This window comes from Magallana gigas, chromosome 7, assembly GCF_963853765.1.
Source record: "Magallana gigas chromosome 7, xbMagGiga1.1, whole genome shotgun sequence".
Taxonomy (NCBI): domain Eukaryota; kingdom Metazoa; phylum Mollusca; class Bivalvia; order Ostreida; family Ostreidae; genus Magallana; species Magallana gigas.
In genome coordinates, this window is record NC_088859.1 from 30,957,007 (window position 1) to 30,975,307 (window position 18,301).

Here is an 18,301-nt window from a genome sequence, read left to right on the forward strand (position 1 = left end):
ACAAACAGGCACTATTTATATAATATCATATGATACAGTATCATATCATATGATACATTATTAGGCCTAAAAAAAGAAGTTGTGTGTTTAGGGTAACCCTACCTAACCTACAAAAATGCCCCGGTCCTACCATTTTTAGATGTCTGTTTTTATCTGATTGTGATTTTTATATTATTTCTATTAAAAACCCATTTTTAAATATGACACAAACAAACAATCTTAGGATTCATGCAGAAAAAATATGATAAAATAAAAAAAAATCCCTACCTACCTTACCTAATTTTTTCATCAGTGTTGCCCTAAACACACCATCTTTTTTATAGGCCTTATCAAATCCGATAATACAATACCTTGGCATAACATATGATTTAATTTCATATTCAATACAATTTGAAAAAAAAACTTTTTAAACAATAAAATGCTTTCTTTGGTAATTCATGCGAGATACGAAGATGGCGATGTTGCAGAAAAAATGCATAAAATTTTATCTGCAATGATCGCTTCCTTCATAACTCGCATGAATCATTAAAGAAAGCATTTTATTGTTTATATTTACATCTTTTTTTTAACTAATTAATAAATTGATTATAAAAAGTAAGTAAAATTCACTAAATTACTGTTAATGTACATAAGTATTTTAGCTAAAAGAAACTGCCAAATCAACTCCTTTGAGTCTGACATCACCATTAATTATTTTTTTGTGCAGTCTGTTGATTTTACTCATGTTGCTGTAGGTTATGACCAATTGATAAACATGGTGTCGATTTCAGTCATGTCAGTTTCAGCTGCTGTAGGTTTCGATTAATCATAAACAGGGCATGTAGATTTCATTCTGGCTGTTTCTGTGGAGCTGTGAATTGAATATAAGCTTCTGTAAGAAGTAGAGGGAATCATATTTGGTAGAAGTAAATATATGATCTTATTATATTGAAGAAATGAACTTGATCAATGTCTACACAAGTTATACTCGTATAACCTGGGTTGGGGCAGTTTACGCTTTATAATCAGCGAAGCGGATTATGAAAAGTGTAAATTGCTCCAACCCAGGTTATATGAGTATAACTTGGGTAGAAATTGAGTAAATATCTTCTAATTAAATTTTCTGTAATTTACTGTACAATTTGGGTGCATTTTAATTTTTAAAATGATATTAATCTGTACAAAATTCAAACGTAACATCAAGCGGATTAGTAGCTTTTGATGTTGGTGCATTGTGACATGTCTTGTGACATGCAAACCAGGTTTAACAAATCTAATGAAATTTTTTATCCTATCTGCTACATGACAACCAGGATTAAATTATTTTGTAATATGATTTGTTATAAAATCATATGATGAATGATAAAACTTGATATGATATATTATTATCATATTATGATATGATACAGTATCATCTCAAATCATTTGAATGTACAATATTGTTGTCATATCACATGATACAAATATTTAATGATATGATATTGAATAATATGATATCACATATGACACACTGTTTTATTGTATCACATTTTGATAACAAAAAATCATATTGACGCAAGCATCAAATGGGCCGCAAAAATATAATTGTTGTATGAATCATCTTTGGTTTTTTACATAAAAAACAAACCACAAAGAAGAAAATAACAAGTTTGTTGTACTAATTTTTATGGTAAATTTTAATTACATGTACTATATTTTCAGAAGCATGTTCTGAATTTTAACATTTTACTATTATTATTAAGAATGGAGTTCGTTACTTTAAGCATTTCTTACGGTAATTATATAATCATTGCTATTGTTAGTATGAAGTAATGGAGAAACACACATTGATTGGTACATTATTCTAATACAAAGATCAACTCATCGTTATTCTCTTTGAGATTATGTATTTCAAACCATCTTGATTTTTTTGTTGCATTGTATTGAATTAAAACTTAAAGTAGATCCAGTGTTCTGTGATGTCACACTTTTTTGTAAAACTTAGAATTCTTTAAAAATTGTACAAGATAGTTTTATTTATTTTATGTTAATATAATCACATGGATGTAATTAGAATTATTGGTAGGTTCAAGATATTTTCGCACTTAATTTTATACTATATTTCCAAATTTTTATATATTTTATCTATACAAAGGGGAAATAACTCTTTTTCTGACTTTTCTCTCAGTTGTATGTCTAAATGCTATAGTTTTTCTTATTCCAACGATTGATTTTAAAATATTTTTGTAATTTTCGTTTTCTGATAAAGTTGACATTAAAATTAAACCCGAAAAACAAATTTCTGCCTACAAGATTTTACTTTTAACACAAAAAAATACATTTTTCTAATGCTAAAATATGCTTTAGTTTATGTTTATCTGGCATCTCAAAAAGTGTGATGACATGTATATTTTTTTTAACAATTGATGACATCTAAGTCTATTAAGTTTAAATCAGTTCGGTTTTTCAACTTTTCTAAGAGAATTTTACGAGTATGGAGCTACCTTAATGCATTAGGTTACGTGATTTCAAGGGACCACGTGATAAAAATGGATTATTTTAATGGTACATGTAAGATCATGCTCACCTGTAGATTCTGCACAATTTTAAAGGTAAAAAATAAGCCAGATAATTTTTTTCCTAAACGGAATTATAAATCTTATCTACACTTCAGTTTACGAAGATAATCATAGTTATATAATTGCATGAGGTTCTCAAAAGAAATTTTAGAAAATCAGGTTAGCTCAAATTTCCAGGCTAATTCATATTTTCAGTTCTTTCATATTTTTGTGTAAAAAATTGATATGGATGTCAATTCATGATATCTCTCTACCACATACAACATGGAAATGTAATAAATACACACACAAAGTCATTTTATTTGATGCAGCACGTAGAAATTCAAATGTTTCATTTATATAAAATTTCATGTCATTCAGGTCTTTAGTATTTCAGGTCTTTGGTATGTCTGGTATATCGATCCCGATGTATTATTTTGAAAAGAATGAAATCTCCGAAATTTTCCGAATATATTATAGTCATGATAAAAACCGTCAAACACGACAGTCTATGACAAACTTTACATTTACAAGTAAAACAAAAAATATGTACTATTTTTTAAAAGGTATATAAAATATATTTCTACATGCAAATTTACTTTAAATTAATTTATTAAAATAAGCATAATATTAATTCAATAAATAAAAACTATCTCGCAGAAACGCAGTTACAATATTTAAATGTGTATCAAATAACGGACCACCTCCTGGCGGCCCGTAATAAAATATTTTGTCATGTAATAGAATGTATTACTAATATCTAAATAAGATCATTAACCTTAATTTTTATATACTTTGTGAGCTCTTAAGACTTTTTATGTTGTTTCTGTTTAAAACATGATATAAAATTTAAAAACTTTTTAAAAAAAAAAATCCTTTAAATATACCAGATTTTCTCTATATTCAACAGTGAGATGTCCACAGGGAAGGTATTTCAGTGGAACTACTTGTTTGATGTGTGAAGATGGACAGTATCAAAACTTAACAGGAGAGTCAACTTGTAAATCTTGTGGTGGAAATTCAGTATCAAGTGTTGATAAAACAAATTGTATTGGTATGCACTTATCTTAAACAAAGATTATTAATATTCAATACCACTTTAAAATTAATATAGCTCACACATATATTCCCCCAAAACATTAGGGCTAGTCTGCTACATTGAAAGTCTATGATGAGCAAAATAATGTTTTAATAGGAAAGTATACCTTACATTATTTGGAACATGAAAACATGAGGTTTAACACAAAGCATCGATTGTGCTTCACATGGTCATCTTAATAAAAATTGGTCTGCTTCCTCATGACTCGGTGTTTCAATTCTGGATTGGGAGGTAGGGAATATAATTTTAAGATGAGCTTTTTGATTACATGTTGTTTGGCATATAAGTAGCCATTTTACATTTTTACTTCTTCTCAAGAGCCACGTCATTATATGAATGTGAATCTATAAAGTTTAAAAGGTTGACGAAAATTGCAATTGATCCTGACAGATAGTTTTTGAGAAAGGTGATTTAAGGGTTAAAGTATATTTAATGATAATGAAAAAAATATAAAAAGCAGTAGTTATTTGTGTCCAACAAAAAAGCCTAAGAAAACTACAGAATTTTGGTTTTCATAGAATTAAGTTATATATTCCATTGAAATTGTAGGTTTTTATTGAAACAAATCAGATGTTAGGGTAGATACAGATGACAATTTACATTGCTTAATATTATGTTGTAATCATCAATTTCCAAAATGTTTCATTTTACCAGCAAAATGTCCACCTGGTTTTACATCAGAGGATGGAATGACAAACTGTATACCATGCGGCAAAGATAAGTATTGGGTAAATGCAACTACCTGTGAAGATTGTCCTGCTAATTATATAACAGATGGAAAGAATGGTGTTCCTGGTATAGAAGGCTGTAAAGGTATGAGTGTAATGTTCATGCTGCACGGGTATTTTTATTGTAATCAATAAATTAATATATTCCAAGCTTAGCAGATGAAAATGTAAATCAAAGTTCTTGCATAGAACAAGCTCTAGGTCACATGATTTACTCATCAACATCAAGCCTTAAATTCTCTACAAAAATCTAAAAAAATTAATATTTTCTTAAGATATCTAACTGTACAATGTGGAAGTATCATTTTTTTTAAGAATCCAAAGATAAAGGAGTGCCAGTCGGTGTTTTTCCCTCTTAGGAATAGGTCATTTAATTTTCCCTTTTTGCTCTTCAAATACAATCTTTGCCTTGATTAAATTTGTTACTAGTTTTTAGCTCACCTGAGCTGAAAGCTCAAGTGAGCTATTCTGATCACATTTTGTCTGTCGTCTGTCTGTCCGTAAACTTTTCACATTTTCAATATCTTTTCAAGAACTACTGGGCCAATTTTAACCAAACTTGGCACAAATCATTCTTAGGCAAAGGGAATTCAAAGTTGTGAAAATTAAGGGCCACACCCGTTTTCAAGGGGAGATAATTAGAAATTAATGAAAAATTTCGAGATATTTTCAAAAATCTTCTTCTCAAGAACCAGAAAGCCAGGAAAGCTGAAACTTGTGTGGAAGCATTCTGAGGTAGTGTAGATTCAAAGTTGTCAAATTCATGACCCCTGGGGGTAGGGTGGGGCTGAAATGGGGGCTCGAAGTTTTACATAGGAATATATAGAGTAAATCTTTAAAAACTTCTTCTCAGAAACTAATCAGCCAGGAAAGCTGAAACTTGTGTGGAAGCATCCTTAGGTAGTGTAGATTCAAAGTTGTGAAAATCATGACCCCTGGATGTAGGGTGGGGCCACAATGGGGGTTGAAGTTTTACATAGGAATATATAGAGTAAATATTTAAAATCTTCTTCTCATAAACTAATCAGCTAGGAAAGCTGAAACTTGTGTGGAAGCATCCTCAGGTAGTGTATATTCAAAACTGTGAAAATCATGACCCCCGAGGGTAGGGTGGGGCCACAATGGGGGGGGGGGGTCGAAGTTTTACATAGGAATATATAGAGTAAATCTTTAAAAATCTTCTTCTCAGAAACTAATCAGCCAGATGATTCTTTATAATTGTTAAGACTTTGGCTCCAGGACAATTCTTCGGCCTCAGAAGAAGGTTCAGAGTTTGATGTAGCTTTATATCCCATATATAAACAATTGTTAAGGATCTTTTTGAGAACTGCAATACCTCAACATGTGATATGACTATAAAATCATCCTGTTAGAAAAGGGACTAATGATTATAAACATAAGAATATCCAGGGGGAAAAATGGATTTTATTTATACAGGATCTACATGTATTATTGTACATTGTCCAGATTGTTTGTACTATGACTCCATTAAGCTGATTTTATCATACCTATTGTTCCTCAGGTGAGCGATGTGGCCCATGGGCCTCTTGTTTAAACAAGGTACATGTATTAAGGTATTAAATATATGTATACTAAAACAAAATCTTATAGAAAGCAATGATATGATAAGGTATTATATTTAAATAGTTTATATTACTGTCAGCTTGAAACTTGAAAATTAAATTTGAAACTGAAACCTACCATCATTATAGCTCCTTGTCCACCTGGGAAATATTCTTTAACTGGGCATGAACCATGTCTAGAGTGTCCACTCCATTATTACCAAGATGTTGGAGGACAAAGAACTTGTACAGAATGTGATAAAAATAAAAGAACTGAAGGTTTGGGCCATAACAGTTCAAGTTCTTGTGTTGACATAGGTATGTTTTACCAGTATATAAAATAGTAATTGTGTCCTAAAGTCATCAAAGACTGTAGTAAAAATTTCATAAATACACAATTTTTGGTATATAAGACAAATATAAGACTGTCCAAAGTTAATTCTATGTTAAACGTTACCCGCAGTATTTCATAGAATGTTTGATATCATAAGTATAAATGTTTGAATTTTAGATCGATTGGAATGTGATAGTACAACATTGAAAGGCTGTAGCAATGGAACATGCAACCTCCTTAACCATGAAGCAGTTTGCGTTTGTAACGAAGGTAGAATATTAAAAATCTGTTAATGTTAAATGAAGCTAACAGTCTAGGAAAAGAAGATCTGTAACTCTAGCAGGGTTTGAACTTTGGCTTATTTCAGCAGTTTGATATTAGCCCACTACAATTTTAATTACAAAATTTGTACCCTTTATTAAAGTACCGAGTGTAAGAAAGTTGACTTTAAAAATTCTGTAACTTAACCTACAGCAAATGGATTACAAATGTACTTATCTTAAAGATGATCAAACTTTAAAATTACTTACTGAAAACTAACCGATACCACATCAAAACAATTTCAAAGAAATCAGCTAGGGTTACCAATACCCAAGAATTCCCTCTTTCTGTACCCCAGCAAACATAGTTGGAAGGAATAAAGGGAAGGGAATCAGATTGTCCTCCCATGTGTCTGTCCATCTATTTGTGCAATTGTGTCCGGCCCATATCTTATAAACTCAGTCAATTTATTAATAATAATGCCTCAGATAAACATTGTGATAAACAAACCAAACAATTTCTATTTTAAGCTCACCGAGACGAAGTCAGTGGGAGCTTATGCTATACCCCCGGCATAGCCTTGGTGTCAGGACCTGGTTTAAGTTTTTGTTGCAGGTCCTGTATCTAAGTTATTACTTGTCCTATCTTCACCAAACTTGCATGGATGATGCATTTAGACCTATTTATGGAATTGAAAATCTTGGATGCTGAATCGGAATCCTCAATTTCTGATGCTAGAGGAGGTTAAGGTTTTTGGAGCAGGTTAAAGTTTTTGGTGCAGGTTCCCTTTGATAGCAATATCTAAGTTACTACTGGTCCTAACTTCACCAAACTTGCATGTATGATGCATTTGGACCTATTTATGAAATTGAAAAACTTGGATGCTGAATCTGAATCCTGAATTTCGGATGCTGGAGGAGGTTAAGGTTTTTGGAGCAGGTTAAAGTTTTTGGTGCAGGTTCCCTTTGATAGCAATATCTAAGTTACTACTGGTTCTAACTTCACCAAACTAGCATTGATGGTGTGTCTTATGATACTGATGCACCAGACAGGCTTGAATGCTGAATCTGAGCCATAGGTTTTGGATGCAGGAGGAGGTTGAGGTTTTTAGAGCTAGTTAAAGTTTTTGGAGCAGGTGCCCTCTGATAATGATATCTTCGCTATTACTGGTCCTAATGTCAACAAACTTGCATTGATGGTGGATCTTATGATACTGATGCACCAGACAATCATGAATGCTGAGTCTGAGCCATAGGTTTTGGATACTGGAGGAGGTTAAAGTTTTCGGGGCTGGTTAAAGTTTTTGAAACAGGTGCCCTCTGATTATGATATCTTAGTTAATACTGGTTCTATCTTATGATACTGATGCACCAGACAATCATGAATGCTGAGTCTGAGCCATAGGTTTTGGATACTGGAGGAGGTTAAAGTTTTCGGGGCTGGTTAAAGTTTTTGAAACAGGTGCCCTCTGATTATGATATCTTAGTTAATACTGGTTCTATCTTATGATACTGATGTACCAGACAGACATGAATGCTGAGTCTGAGCAATAGGTTTTAGATGCTGGAGGAGGTTAAAGTTTTCGGGGCTGGTTAAAGTTTTTGAAACAAGTGCCCTCTGATTATGATATCTTAGTTATTACTGGTCCTAACTTTACTAAACTTGCATGGATGGTGTGTATTGTGATACTGAAGCACCTGACAGGCTTGAATGCTGAATCTGAGCCATAGGTTTCAGATGCTGGATAAGGTTAAGTTTTTTGGAACAGGTCACATGTTTTATAGATAATAGTACTATTTTAAACTTGCATAGTTGATTAAACTATAATATAAATGAATTGCAGACGTAGCTTTAGATGCAAAGCCTGATCTTCATTATCAAGGATGCTAAAAAATATATCTTAGTTATTATAAGTCCTAACTTCACCAAACTTGCATTGATGGTATGTCTTATGATACTGATGCACCTGACAGGCATGAATGCTGAATCTAAGCCATAGGTTTTGGATGCTGGAGGAGGTTAAGGTTTTTAGAGCTGGTTAAAGTTTTTGAAACAGGTGCCCTCTTATGATAATATCTTAGTTATTACTGGTCCTAACTTCACTAAACTTGCATGAATGATGCGTCTTGTGATACTGATGCACCTGACAGTTTTGAATGCTGAATCTGAGCCATAGGTTTCAGATGCTGGATGAGGTTGAGGTTTTTAGGGTTTTTTTTAGGTTTTTTAACAGGTCACATGTTTTATTGATAATAGACTGCATAGTTGATTTAACTAAAATATAAATGAAACACAGAGGAAGCATCAGAGGCAGAGCCTGATCTTCATTATCAAGGATGCTTAAAAAATCTCATATCCTCACTCAAACCTGTTTGATAGATGTGTTTGTTTTAAATGATGTAACATGATTCCTGTAATATAGTATTGTATGATATGACACACTGTTGTTTAATATGATACATTATTATATCATATATTATATTGTAAAAGTTTTATGATATGTATAATATGATATTGCATAAATTTTTTGATATTTTATGATATGATAATGTTTCATGATATTGTTATGTAAAGTATTGTACGAAAGCATATTAGTGCCACATATACACTTCAAATTTTTTTTTTTTTTACACTTTAATGTGTAAATTTTACACTTTAATCTGTAAATTTCACACTTTAATCTGTAAATTTTACACTTTAATCTGTAAAATTTACACTTTAAAGTGTAAAATTCATACTTTAAAGTGTAAAATTCACACTTTAATCTGTAAATCTTACCCTTTAATCTGTAAATTTTACACTTTAATCTTTAAATTTTACACTTTAATCTGTAAATTTTACACTTTAATCTGTAAAATTTACACTTTAAAGTGTAAAATTCACACTTTAAAGTGTAAATTTCACACTTTTATCTGTAAAAATATGTGGCATTAATACGCTTCCGTAGTATTGTATATTATGATAAAATGTTGTATAATATGATATTGTATTATTAATATTACATATGATATTGTAATCATATGATATGATATTGTATATTTTATATAACATATTATATGATATTGTAAAAAATGATATTGGTTTATATAATATATTGTTTTATCATATACTTAGTAATAAATACAGGTTTTTGGCATGTTTACAGATGAAAAATGAAACATTTCTTGCAGTCGACATTTTCAAATGCAGTTAATAACTTCAGTTTTGGAACACACGAGGAAATTCCTGTTCTGTAGCAACATGTTGGTAAAACAATAAGATCTCACTGTTTTATTTAATACATTGGTAGACTACTTCCAAATAATATTTAAAATCAATTTGTTCAAGTTGATGCCTTTTTACATAATTTATTACTAAGTATGTAATATTATAAATATAATAATAAATACCCTTTTGTCCATATCACATCCTGTATCAGCCCTCGGGCTGATATGTGAGTCTTGGGCTGCCAAGGCTGTGATATGGAAAAGGGTATGTATTATTCTCTGTATATCACTTGAAATTGTATTATATGATATTGTATTATATAATATTTTACTATATTACATGATATTGTATCATATGTAGTATCAAATGTTATATTATCATATGATACAATATCATATTATGTATCAAATATGATACGGTATCATACAATACAATATCATTCTATTTTATACATAGAGAATAATACATACCCTTTTCCATATCACAGCCTGCATCTGCCCAAGACTCCAATATCAGCCCGAGGGCCAAAGGCCGGAGGGATGATATTGGTCAAGGGCTGATACAGGTTGTGATATGGATAAAGGTATTTATTATTATATTTATTACATAATTAGTAATAAATTATGTAAAAATGCATTAACTTGAAAAAATTGATTTTAAATATTATTTGAAAGTAGTCTGTACAATGTCATGTATTAAATAAAAATATGAGATCTTATTGTTTTACCAAACACGTAGCTTCAGAACCGGAATTTCCTCGTGTTTTAAAATTAAATGCTCCAAAACTGAAGTTTTTAATTGCATTTAAAAATGTCGACTGCAAGAAAAGTTTGATTTTTCATCTGTAAACATGCACAAATGCCGAAACGGATAAAAGGCAGAGTTCTGCAAGGGGTGTGATACGGATCCGTATCAGCCCTAGGGCTGATAACCTGTATCAGCCCCGGAGGCCGATATGAGTTGTATGATGTCATCTGTATCACATATGCAAAAAGCCTGTATTTATTACTAAGTATGTAATAAAATACGATATCATAATATACAATATTTTGATGTATTATGTGATATGATATTTTATCATATAATACTATATTGTATCATATATTATGTATTATGATATTGTATTATGTGATCAAATACAATAGTGTTCAACACAATACAATGTCATATCATATGTTACAATATCATATCTCATCATGATTAATTAAGGTATTTTATTGTATTATATGATATTTATTGTAAGTATGATAGGATACAATATTGTATTTTATATTATTGTATTGATAAACATTGTATCTTATAATATTGTATGAAATGAACATATGATTTTCATACAATTTTTTAACAGAAGATAAATGATATTGTGTCAAAACAGTATCCATGAATATCCAAGATCATAAAGTATGATTTTCATATAATATGATAAAAGTGGTCTCAGAAAGGTGATGCCATTAAAGGTGATTCCTCGACTAGGTGAGCTTTGTAATTTGTGATCAGCAATGTTTATATAAAGACTATGTCCATTAGTGCTAAATGAGTAAAAAAAAAAACTCCATTGTGATGTATTATATGACCCCTTTCCCTAAATAAAAAATCCAAAAAAAGATTTGGATTCAATATGTATGGTTTAAAGCAACATTATCATTCAGTTGACCTTTAGTTGATATATTGGGCCTTGCCTCTAATAGATGAAAGTTTTCTAATTAAAAGGTTACAGTGGTGCATCCTGTGAGACTCCTCTTGATGTGTGTCAGTCAAACCCATGTTTTAATGGAGGAACTTGTGTACCAAATGGAGACAGCTTTAACTGCACCTGCCCATCAAGTAAGTTTCTTTTAATAATCAGTTGTTAATCTTATATTTAGGTAAATCTGATCTTATTTACACCAAATCATTTTTAGCTCACCTGAGCTGAAAACTCAAGTGAGTTTTTCTGATCAAAATTTGTCCATTGTCTGCCGTTGGCGTTGTTGTTGTTGTAAACTTTTCACATTTTCATCTTCTCCAGAACCACTGGGCAGATTTGAACCAAACTTGGCAGAAAGCATCACTGGGTGTAGGGGATTCAAGTTTGTTCAAATGAAGGGCCACAGCCTCTGTAAAGGGGAGATAATTTAGAAAGATCAAAAAGGGCTATATATGATGTGTAAATTTGGCCCCCATAATTCACCATTTATTAAAGTGTTTCAATACCTTAAATTGTTATGTTATTTTTACGAAGAGTTGGCATAAGATATATTTTTCACCTATTTATTTCATTTATTTGCACTCACTGGCAGTATATGACGTCAGAAGTGACGTTATTTTTATAATTCAATCAAAATCCGTCAAAAATTGACATTTTTCTTATCGTTTTTCGAATGGGAAATAGAGAGCGGAGCTTTGAACAAGCAAAATTTTTTTGTCACTTATTAATCTTGGATAGATACTTCTCTAATGAAAATATTTTATTTGTTCAAGCATGCGCTCAATGCTTTCTGAAAGAAAAACTGCTCGAAAACAAGCCATTTTATGCCAAAAATGCAAAAATGGTAGGAAAAGATTAACTTTATGATGTCATATTTCTAAATTGTGGGGACTTAAATCAAAATGGAAACTATGAAAACACTTGTCATGTATATATGTACAAAGAAAACTAAAATGACAGTAAAATGATGATATTCATTTTAAGGGTCCGTTTTAGGCTCAAATCATATATAGTCCTTTGTTGGTATTTTTCAAAAATCTTCTTATCAAAAATTTTAAGGGCAGAAAAGCTGTAACTTGTATGGAAGCATCCTCAGCTAGTGTAGATTCAAGTTTGTTCAAATCATGGTCACCAGGGGTAGGGTGGGGCCACAATTGGGGGATGCATTTTTACATTAGAATGTATAGGGGAAACTTTAAAAATCTTCCTCTCAAAAACTATTAGGCCAGAAAAGCTGCAACTTCTATGGAAGTATCCTCAGGTAGTGTACCGTATATTCAATTTTTTTCAAATCATGGTCCCAGGAAGTAGGGTGGGGCCACAATTGGGGGATGAATTTTCATATAGGATTATAAAGAGAAATTCTTTAAAATCTTCTTCTTAAGGTAGGTCCCTACTCAGGATATTTGTGGTTAAAGTATGGGTTTTTTTTCATTATTCAGGTAGAATAATACCTTACGTTATAAAAAAGCCCCAAAAATACATGCCTTAACTTTTATCACTAGGGTATCCAGAAGATGCATACCCCTTTTTCGATCACATGATTTCAACCAAAATCATTATTTGGCTCATTTTAAAAAAATATCAAAGCAAAAAAAAGATTCAAATGTTTTATTTAATCATTAATAATGTAAGAAAGTAATAACAAGTGTGATTATCATTATTTGATTGATTAAAATTGAATTTTTAAATGAAATGTTACAATAATCCTACTTCAAAACTTTTACATAATTTCACATTTTTTAACTTATCTTAAAAATTTTATGGTTAAACACCATTTTTTAAACTTTAAATTATTAGATTTATGTCTACTGCAACTAAAAAGCAAAAAAAAAAATATAGGACTTCACATGCTTCTTTTTTTTCTACGACCTTTAGAACACATATACCCCCTTATCAAATGCAGCTAAAAAAGAGTCACAAACACAATTTAAAAATACATCAGAAAACAGCATTTTATTTCTTTGCTTTGATAAACCCTAAAATTCTTCTTTCAAAACTATTTTTTTGAGTACAAATTAATTTTTTGGATATAAACAGTACATTTCCTCTGCATATATAAACACAAACGTACTAAAATCTCGGTACAAAAATTCACGATTTCCAACTATTGGCATACCTGTTAACCCTCCCGCATTGCGCGGGAGACTCCCGCAAAACGGCCTAAAAATCTAAGATCTCCCGCATCCAACCTATCTCCGGCGCGGGAGACAAATTTCTCCCGCAATCGTATTTGTTTTCCCCATACCCCCCCCCCCCGCCCCCCCCCCAAACTTCTGAATCTTTACATGCAAATTTCAACAACCACTGCGGGTTTTTCTCTAATTTTGAGCTCAAAAAGCTGCTGTTTAACTTGAATATATCAAAATCCATACAAGTACTGTCTACCGTGATCATAGTATGACATGTTATAGTCCAGTTTACTTTTTACGATTACTTCCGGTTTTGACTTAAATCAGTTACGTATTTAGTTATAAAAAAATAAGTGAAAGCTTAAAACATCTTGATTTTACTCTGTAACACCAAAGAAAATACACAGCCACTGGTGTCACTTAACAGGTGCACAGGTAAAGCACCCAAGCCACGTGCATTGAGTCGTGACTAATTCTGTCTGGCCAGCACCCAAGCCACGTGCATTGAGTCGTGACTAATTCTGTCTGGCCAGCACGTTTGGTAAAAATCAGAGTGAGTTTGGAACACTAAGTGTTTATACAAGCTACCAATATAAAAGCATTTCACAAGAGTTTTTAAAGTTTATATAGTACCGGTACTATGAATTACAGGGATGCTATAGATATTACAACAGAGATCATTTTTAAATGATACTGGAGAAATACATGTTGTTTTGTAAATTAAAAATCTATCCTATATATAAGGCAAAAAATAATGTTAATGAATATTATTTACTGGTATTTTCTCAACTGGGTTTCACTGCAAATTCAAAATACGCAAAATAAATTTTCTGTGTTTATCCAAGATGTCAGCATGCAGTGATGGTTCAATACTGAACAATAAGAAGACTTAATATAAAAAGTGGCACAATTGACTTCTTGTATTGTACATGTACTATGCAAACAAAATAATAGTTTTCTGAACATGTACAGCAACACAAGTTGTAATTGCACACTGGTAGTCACAGAAATAATAAAAATTTAAAATGATTGCAAATGCATTAATTACAATGGTAAAATAAGGTATCTAACAGTATTTTTAATATATATTTGCATTTCACGTGAAAAAATGTCGTTTACGCAAAATCTCCCCCTTAGCCAAGTTGGTAAGGGGGGGATTCTCCTACATAACAGCTTTGAAAGGTTAACAGGTATGTATTGGACTCAATAAGATCAAAACATTTATATACTTGTAGACATTATTTACACTTGACTGCTTCTATTAAATTCAGAATTATCAATTAAACATTAAAAATTAGGGCAAAAAACGGTAACTCCGAACAAATATCGTTTTCGATTTTAAAGCTTATTATATCTGCTTAATTGATGATGCGTCTGAGTAGGGATCCACCTTAAAAACTATTAGGCCAGAAAAGCTCAAATTGGAGTAGAAGCATCCTCAGATAGTTTAGATTCAAGTTTATTTAAATCATGGTCCTCGGGGGTAGGGAAGGGCCACAATAGGGAAGGAATTTTTGGATAGGAATATATAGAGAACATTTTAAAAATCTTCTTCATAAAAGCTATTAGGCCTGAAGAAAAGCTCAAATTTGTGTGGAGAAATCCTTACATAGTGTAGATTCAAGTTTATTTCAATCATGGTCCCCAGGGGTAGGGTGGGGCCACAATAGGGGAGAGGTGAATTTTTATATATATATATATATATATATATATATATATATATATATATATATATATATATATATATATATATACATATATACATATATATATATGTGTGTGATAAAAATTGGCGGATTTTTAAAAAAATTTGAGCAAGAGCTATTGTACTTAGTTGTCAAAATATTTTGAGACTGTAATGCTTATTATACCCCCCACAAACGAAGGGGTATATAGGAATCACCTTGTCCGTCTGTCTGTCTGTCTGTTCAATTCGTGTCTGGTCCATATCTTTTTAATGGAGAAACATTGTAAGTTCTTACTTCACACAAAGTTTTCTTATGACCTAAGGGTGTGTCATGACTTTGACCCAAGGTCATTTGGTCAAGGTCACTGGCAGAAAAAGTGCAAAATTCGTGACCGATCCATATCTTTCTTATGGAGAAACATTGGAAGTTCTTACTTCACACAAAGATTGCTTAGCTTATGACCTAAGGGTGTGTCATGACCTTGACCCAAGGTCATTTGGGCAAGGCCAAGGTCATTGGCAGAAAAGTGCAAAATTCATGTTCAGTCCATATCTTTCTAATGGACAAATATTGGAAGTTCCTAATTCACATCAAGATTGCTTATAATCTGAGGGTGTGTCATGACCTTGACCCTAAGTCAATTGAGGAAGTTCAAGGTCATTGTTTAAAAAGAATTGGGCTCAGTATACCAATAATTCAAAATGTTTATGTTAAATGGCTGCTTGACATGTGGAATTTTGTTTGATTCGAGTCATGTTTGTTAACATAAGGATGCAAATGTCCTCGTGCATTAACAGTTAACTTGAACTAAAATGGTATATAAAGAATAGAAATTGGTTTGTGTACTCATATTCATATCTGAAATTGTTCTTTGAAATAACTGGAACCAACAATTCGTAATCTGGAATGCATAGTAGCTATGTAATAAGCAATGTTTTAAGTTTACCTTTATTAGTAGTGTCACTACTTCAATGAAATGATTTTCATAGAGTCTAGATAAAAGTTTTGATTACATGTGAAGTATACAAGATGTTGCAGAATATAGAGGCTTTATTCCTGAAGGTTGAAATATGTAATTTTTATTATTATTTTTTTATATTTCAGACAAAGTTTGTGAATTGCAGAAACGGTCAGGAAATTACGTTGTTGAAGATACTGACTATGAAAGTGTAAATAAAAAATCTCTTGCGGACTGTGAGACTGACTGTTTGAATGACGAAAAGTGCCGGGTTATGTATTATGTCAATGGGTTCTGCTTTATAGTGTACAAGGACGTCCCGCTTAAACCATATTCTGGTATAGCTTTGTACTATGACAAAGTCTGTAATCACACATACAGTAAGTATTCAAAGATTGATCATTGTGCTTATTATTCACTTAAAAATTCAACGATATGTTTATTTGTCACAAAAATGTCCTTCATTGTATAAATTATTATATACTAAATTAACTTTCAAAATTCTTTTTAACTATTCATACTAGCTGTCTCAAAAAAGAAAATGGCTTGAAAGAGTGGGCCAGCTAGGGTAAAACTGGTTTTTAGATTTCGACTTGAACCATATTAAAAATCAAATAAAAAAATGAATGCAGGGATTGTATCAGAAAAAACCTAAAACTTATGTTTAGATGTTAAATGAAAAAAAAATTATATTACAGGTAGAATGGAAAGTTAGTTTTTTTTCGGTTACCTACGTGAGTCACTCAGGTGACCTATTGCAATTGGTCCTCGTCCGTCATCGTGCAGTATGGGTCGTCCATCATGGGTTAACAATTTTACATTTTTAACTCCTTCTTGAAAACTACAAGGCCAATGGTTACCATTTTTGGTGTAAAGCATCTCTATGGTAAAAGGAATCTGAAGCCCATTACCAAAATTCTAAAATTTTATGGTCCCATGGTCAGGCAGGGCTCGAAGTTGCAACTAAATATGTCGCATATGCGACTTAAAATTAGGTTTTGCGACTTAAATTAAAAGCCAGTCGCCATTTGGCGACAAAAATTATCTGCCCGGTTCATTTTCAAAAATGTTACACCAGGTTAAAAAATCTTTCAAAATGAAAAAAAATGGCGGACTTTTTAAACAACGCGGCATGTTCAGTCCTATATTGAAATATACAAAGAAGAGACTTCCGTCCAATGGAAGTTTTATATGCAAACCCGCATGAGACAAATATTTTTAGTAATGTGTATGAGACTTTAACATAACCAGAAGGTAAACTTATTTTGTTACGCCAATGTGAAAGAACTTTGCACGAGTTATTCATTTTACATGTACGCATCCACTTAAAACAATGTACAATTTATGAGATTTAGTAGACTTGTCTCCCAAAAATCAATGTAAAAGAAAACCTCTAGTGCCAGAAAATATGATAATAATGTGTATGATGTGTGACAGTAATTTTTTATTGGATGGATGGGATTTTTTTTTTTTTGGCCGGACGTGAAATAATTAAAAAAAAACTAATTTTCAACAAGTACACTTTTTAAAATTATTTTCTACAGTATATTTAATGAGAGAAAATATGCAAATATCTTAATGCTATATAAAGTTTTTCTACTGGCGACCTGAATTTGAAAATTGGGAGTTAAATTCAAAGTGGGTTGCCATTTGGTGACTTTGTCCAAAAGTCTACTTTGAGCCCTAGTTAAGGCCCTAGGGTGGGGTCAATATGGCCACATAGTTAAACTGATTTAAATCTTTGAAAATCTTCTTCTCTACTCCCACACATATGAGGAAAAAACTAAATGATGGTTATGATGCCCATGAAGCCCTCTACCTAAATTGTGAAATTCATGGTCCCGGGGTTCAGGAGCAAGGATTGGGCCAATATGGCCATATAGTGAAAATGAATTAAATCTTTAAAAAAAATCTTCTTCTCTCCCATTTATATTTTGAGAGTTATTAAATCCATGGTTATGATGTCCATGAAGCCCTTGACACAAATTGTTAAATTCATGGTCCTTGGGTCAGGGGCTTAGGCCTTAGTGTAGAGCCAACCTGGCCACATGATTATGATTGATCAATAAATTTATTTAACATGTATTTTTACCTATGGTAATTGCTTTTAGTTATCCACAACAACATGG

General features: G+C 31.7%; 1 protein-coding gene across 1 annotated transcript in view; it reads left to right on the forward strand.

Annotated features, from left to right (window-relative positions):
* LOC105338770 (uncharacterized) overlaps positions 1-18,301 on the forward strand; it is a 177,928-nt gene that overhangs the window by 78,002 nt on the left and 81,625 nt on the right. Inside the window, exons 28-33 of the mRNA XM_066065791.1 lie at positions 3,427-3,570; positions 4,270-4,428; positions 6,056-6,223; positions 6,417-6,509; positions 11,418-11,531; positions 16,319-16,552. Of these exons, the coding sequence (XP_065921863.1) occupies positions 3,427-3,570; positions 4,270-4,428; positions 6,056-6,223; positions 6,417-6,509; positions 11,418-11,531; positions 16,319-16,552 (912 nt within the window). The remainder of the gene's footprint in view (positions 1-3,426; positions 3,571-4,269; positions 4,429-6,055; positions 6,224-6,416; positions 6,510-11,417; positions 11,532-16,318; positions 16,553-18,301) is intronic.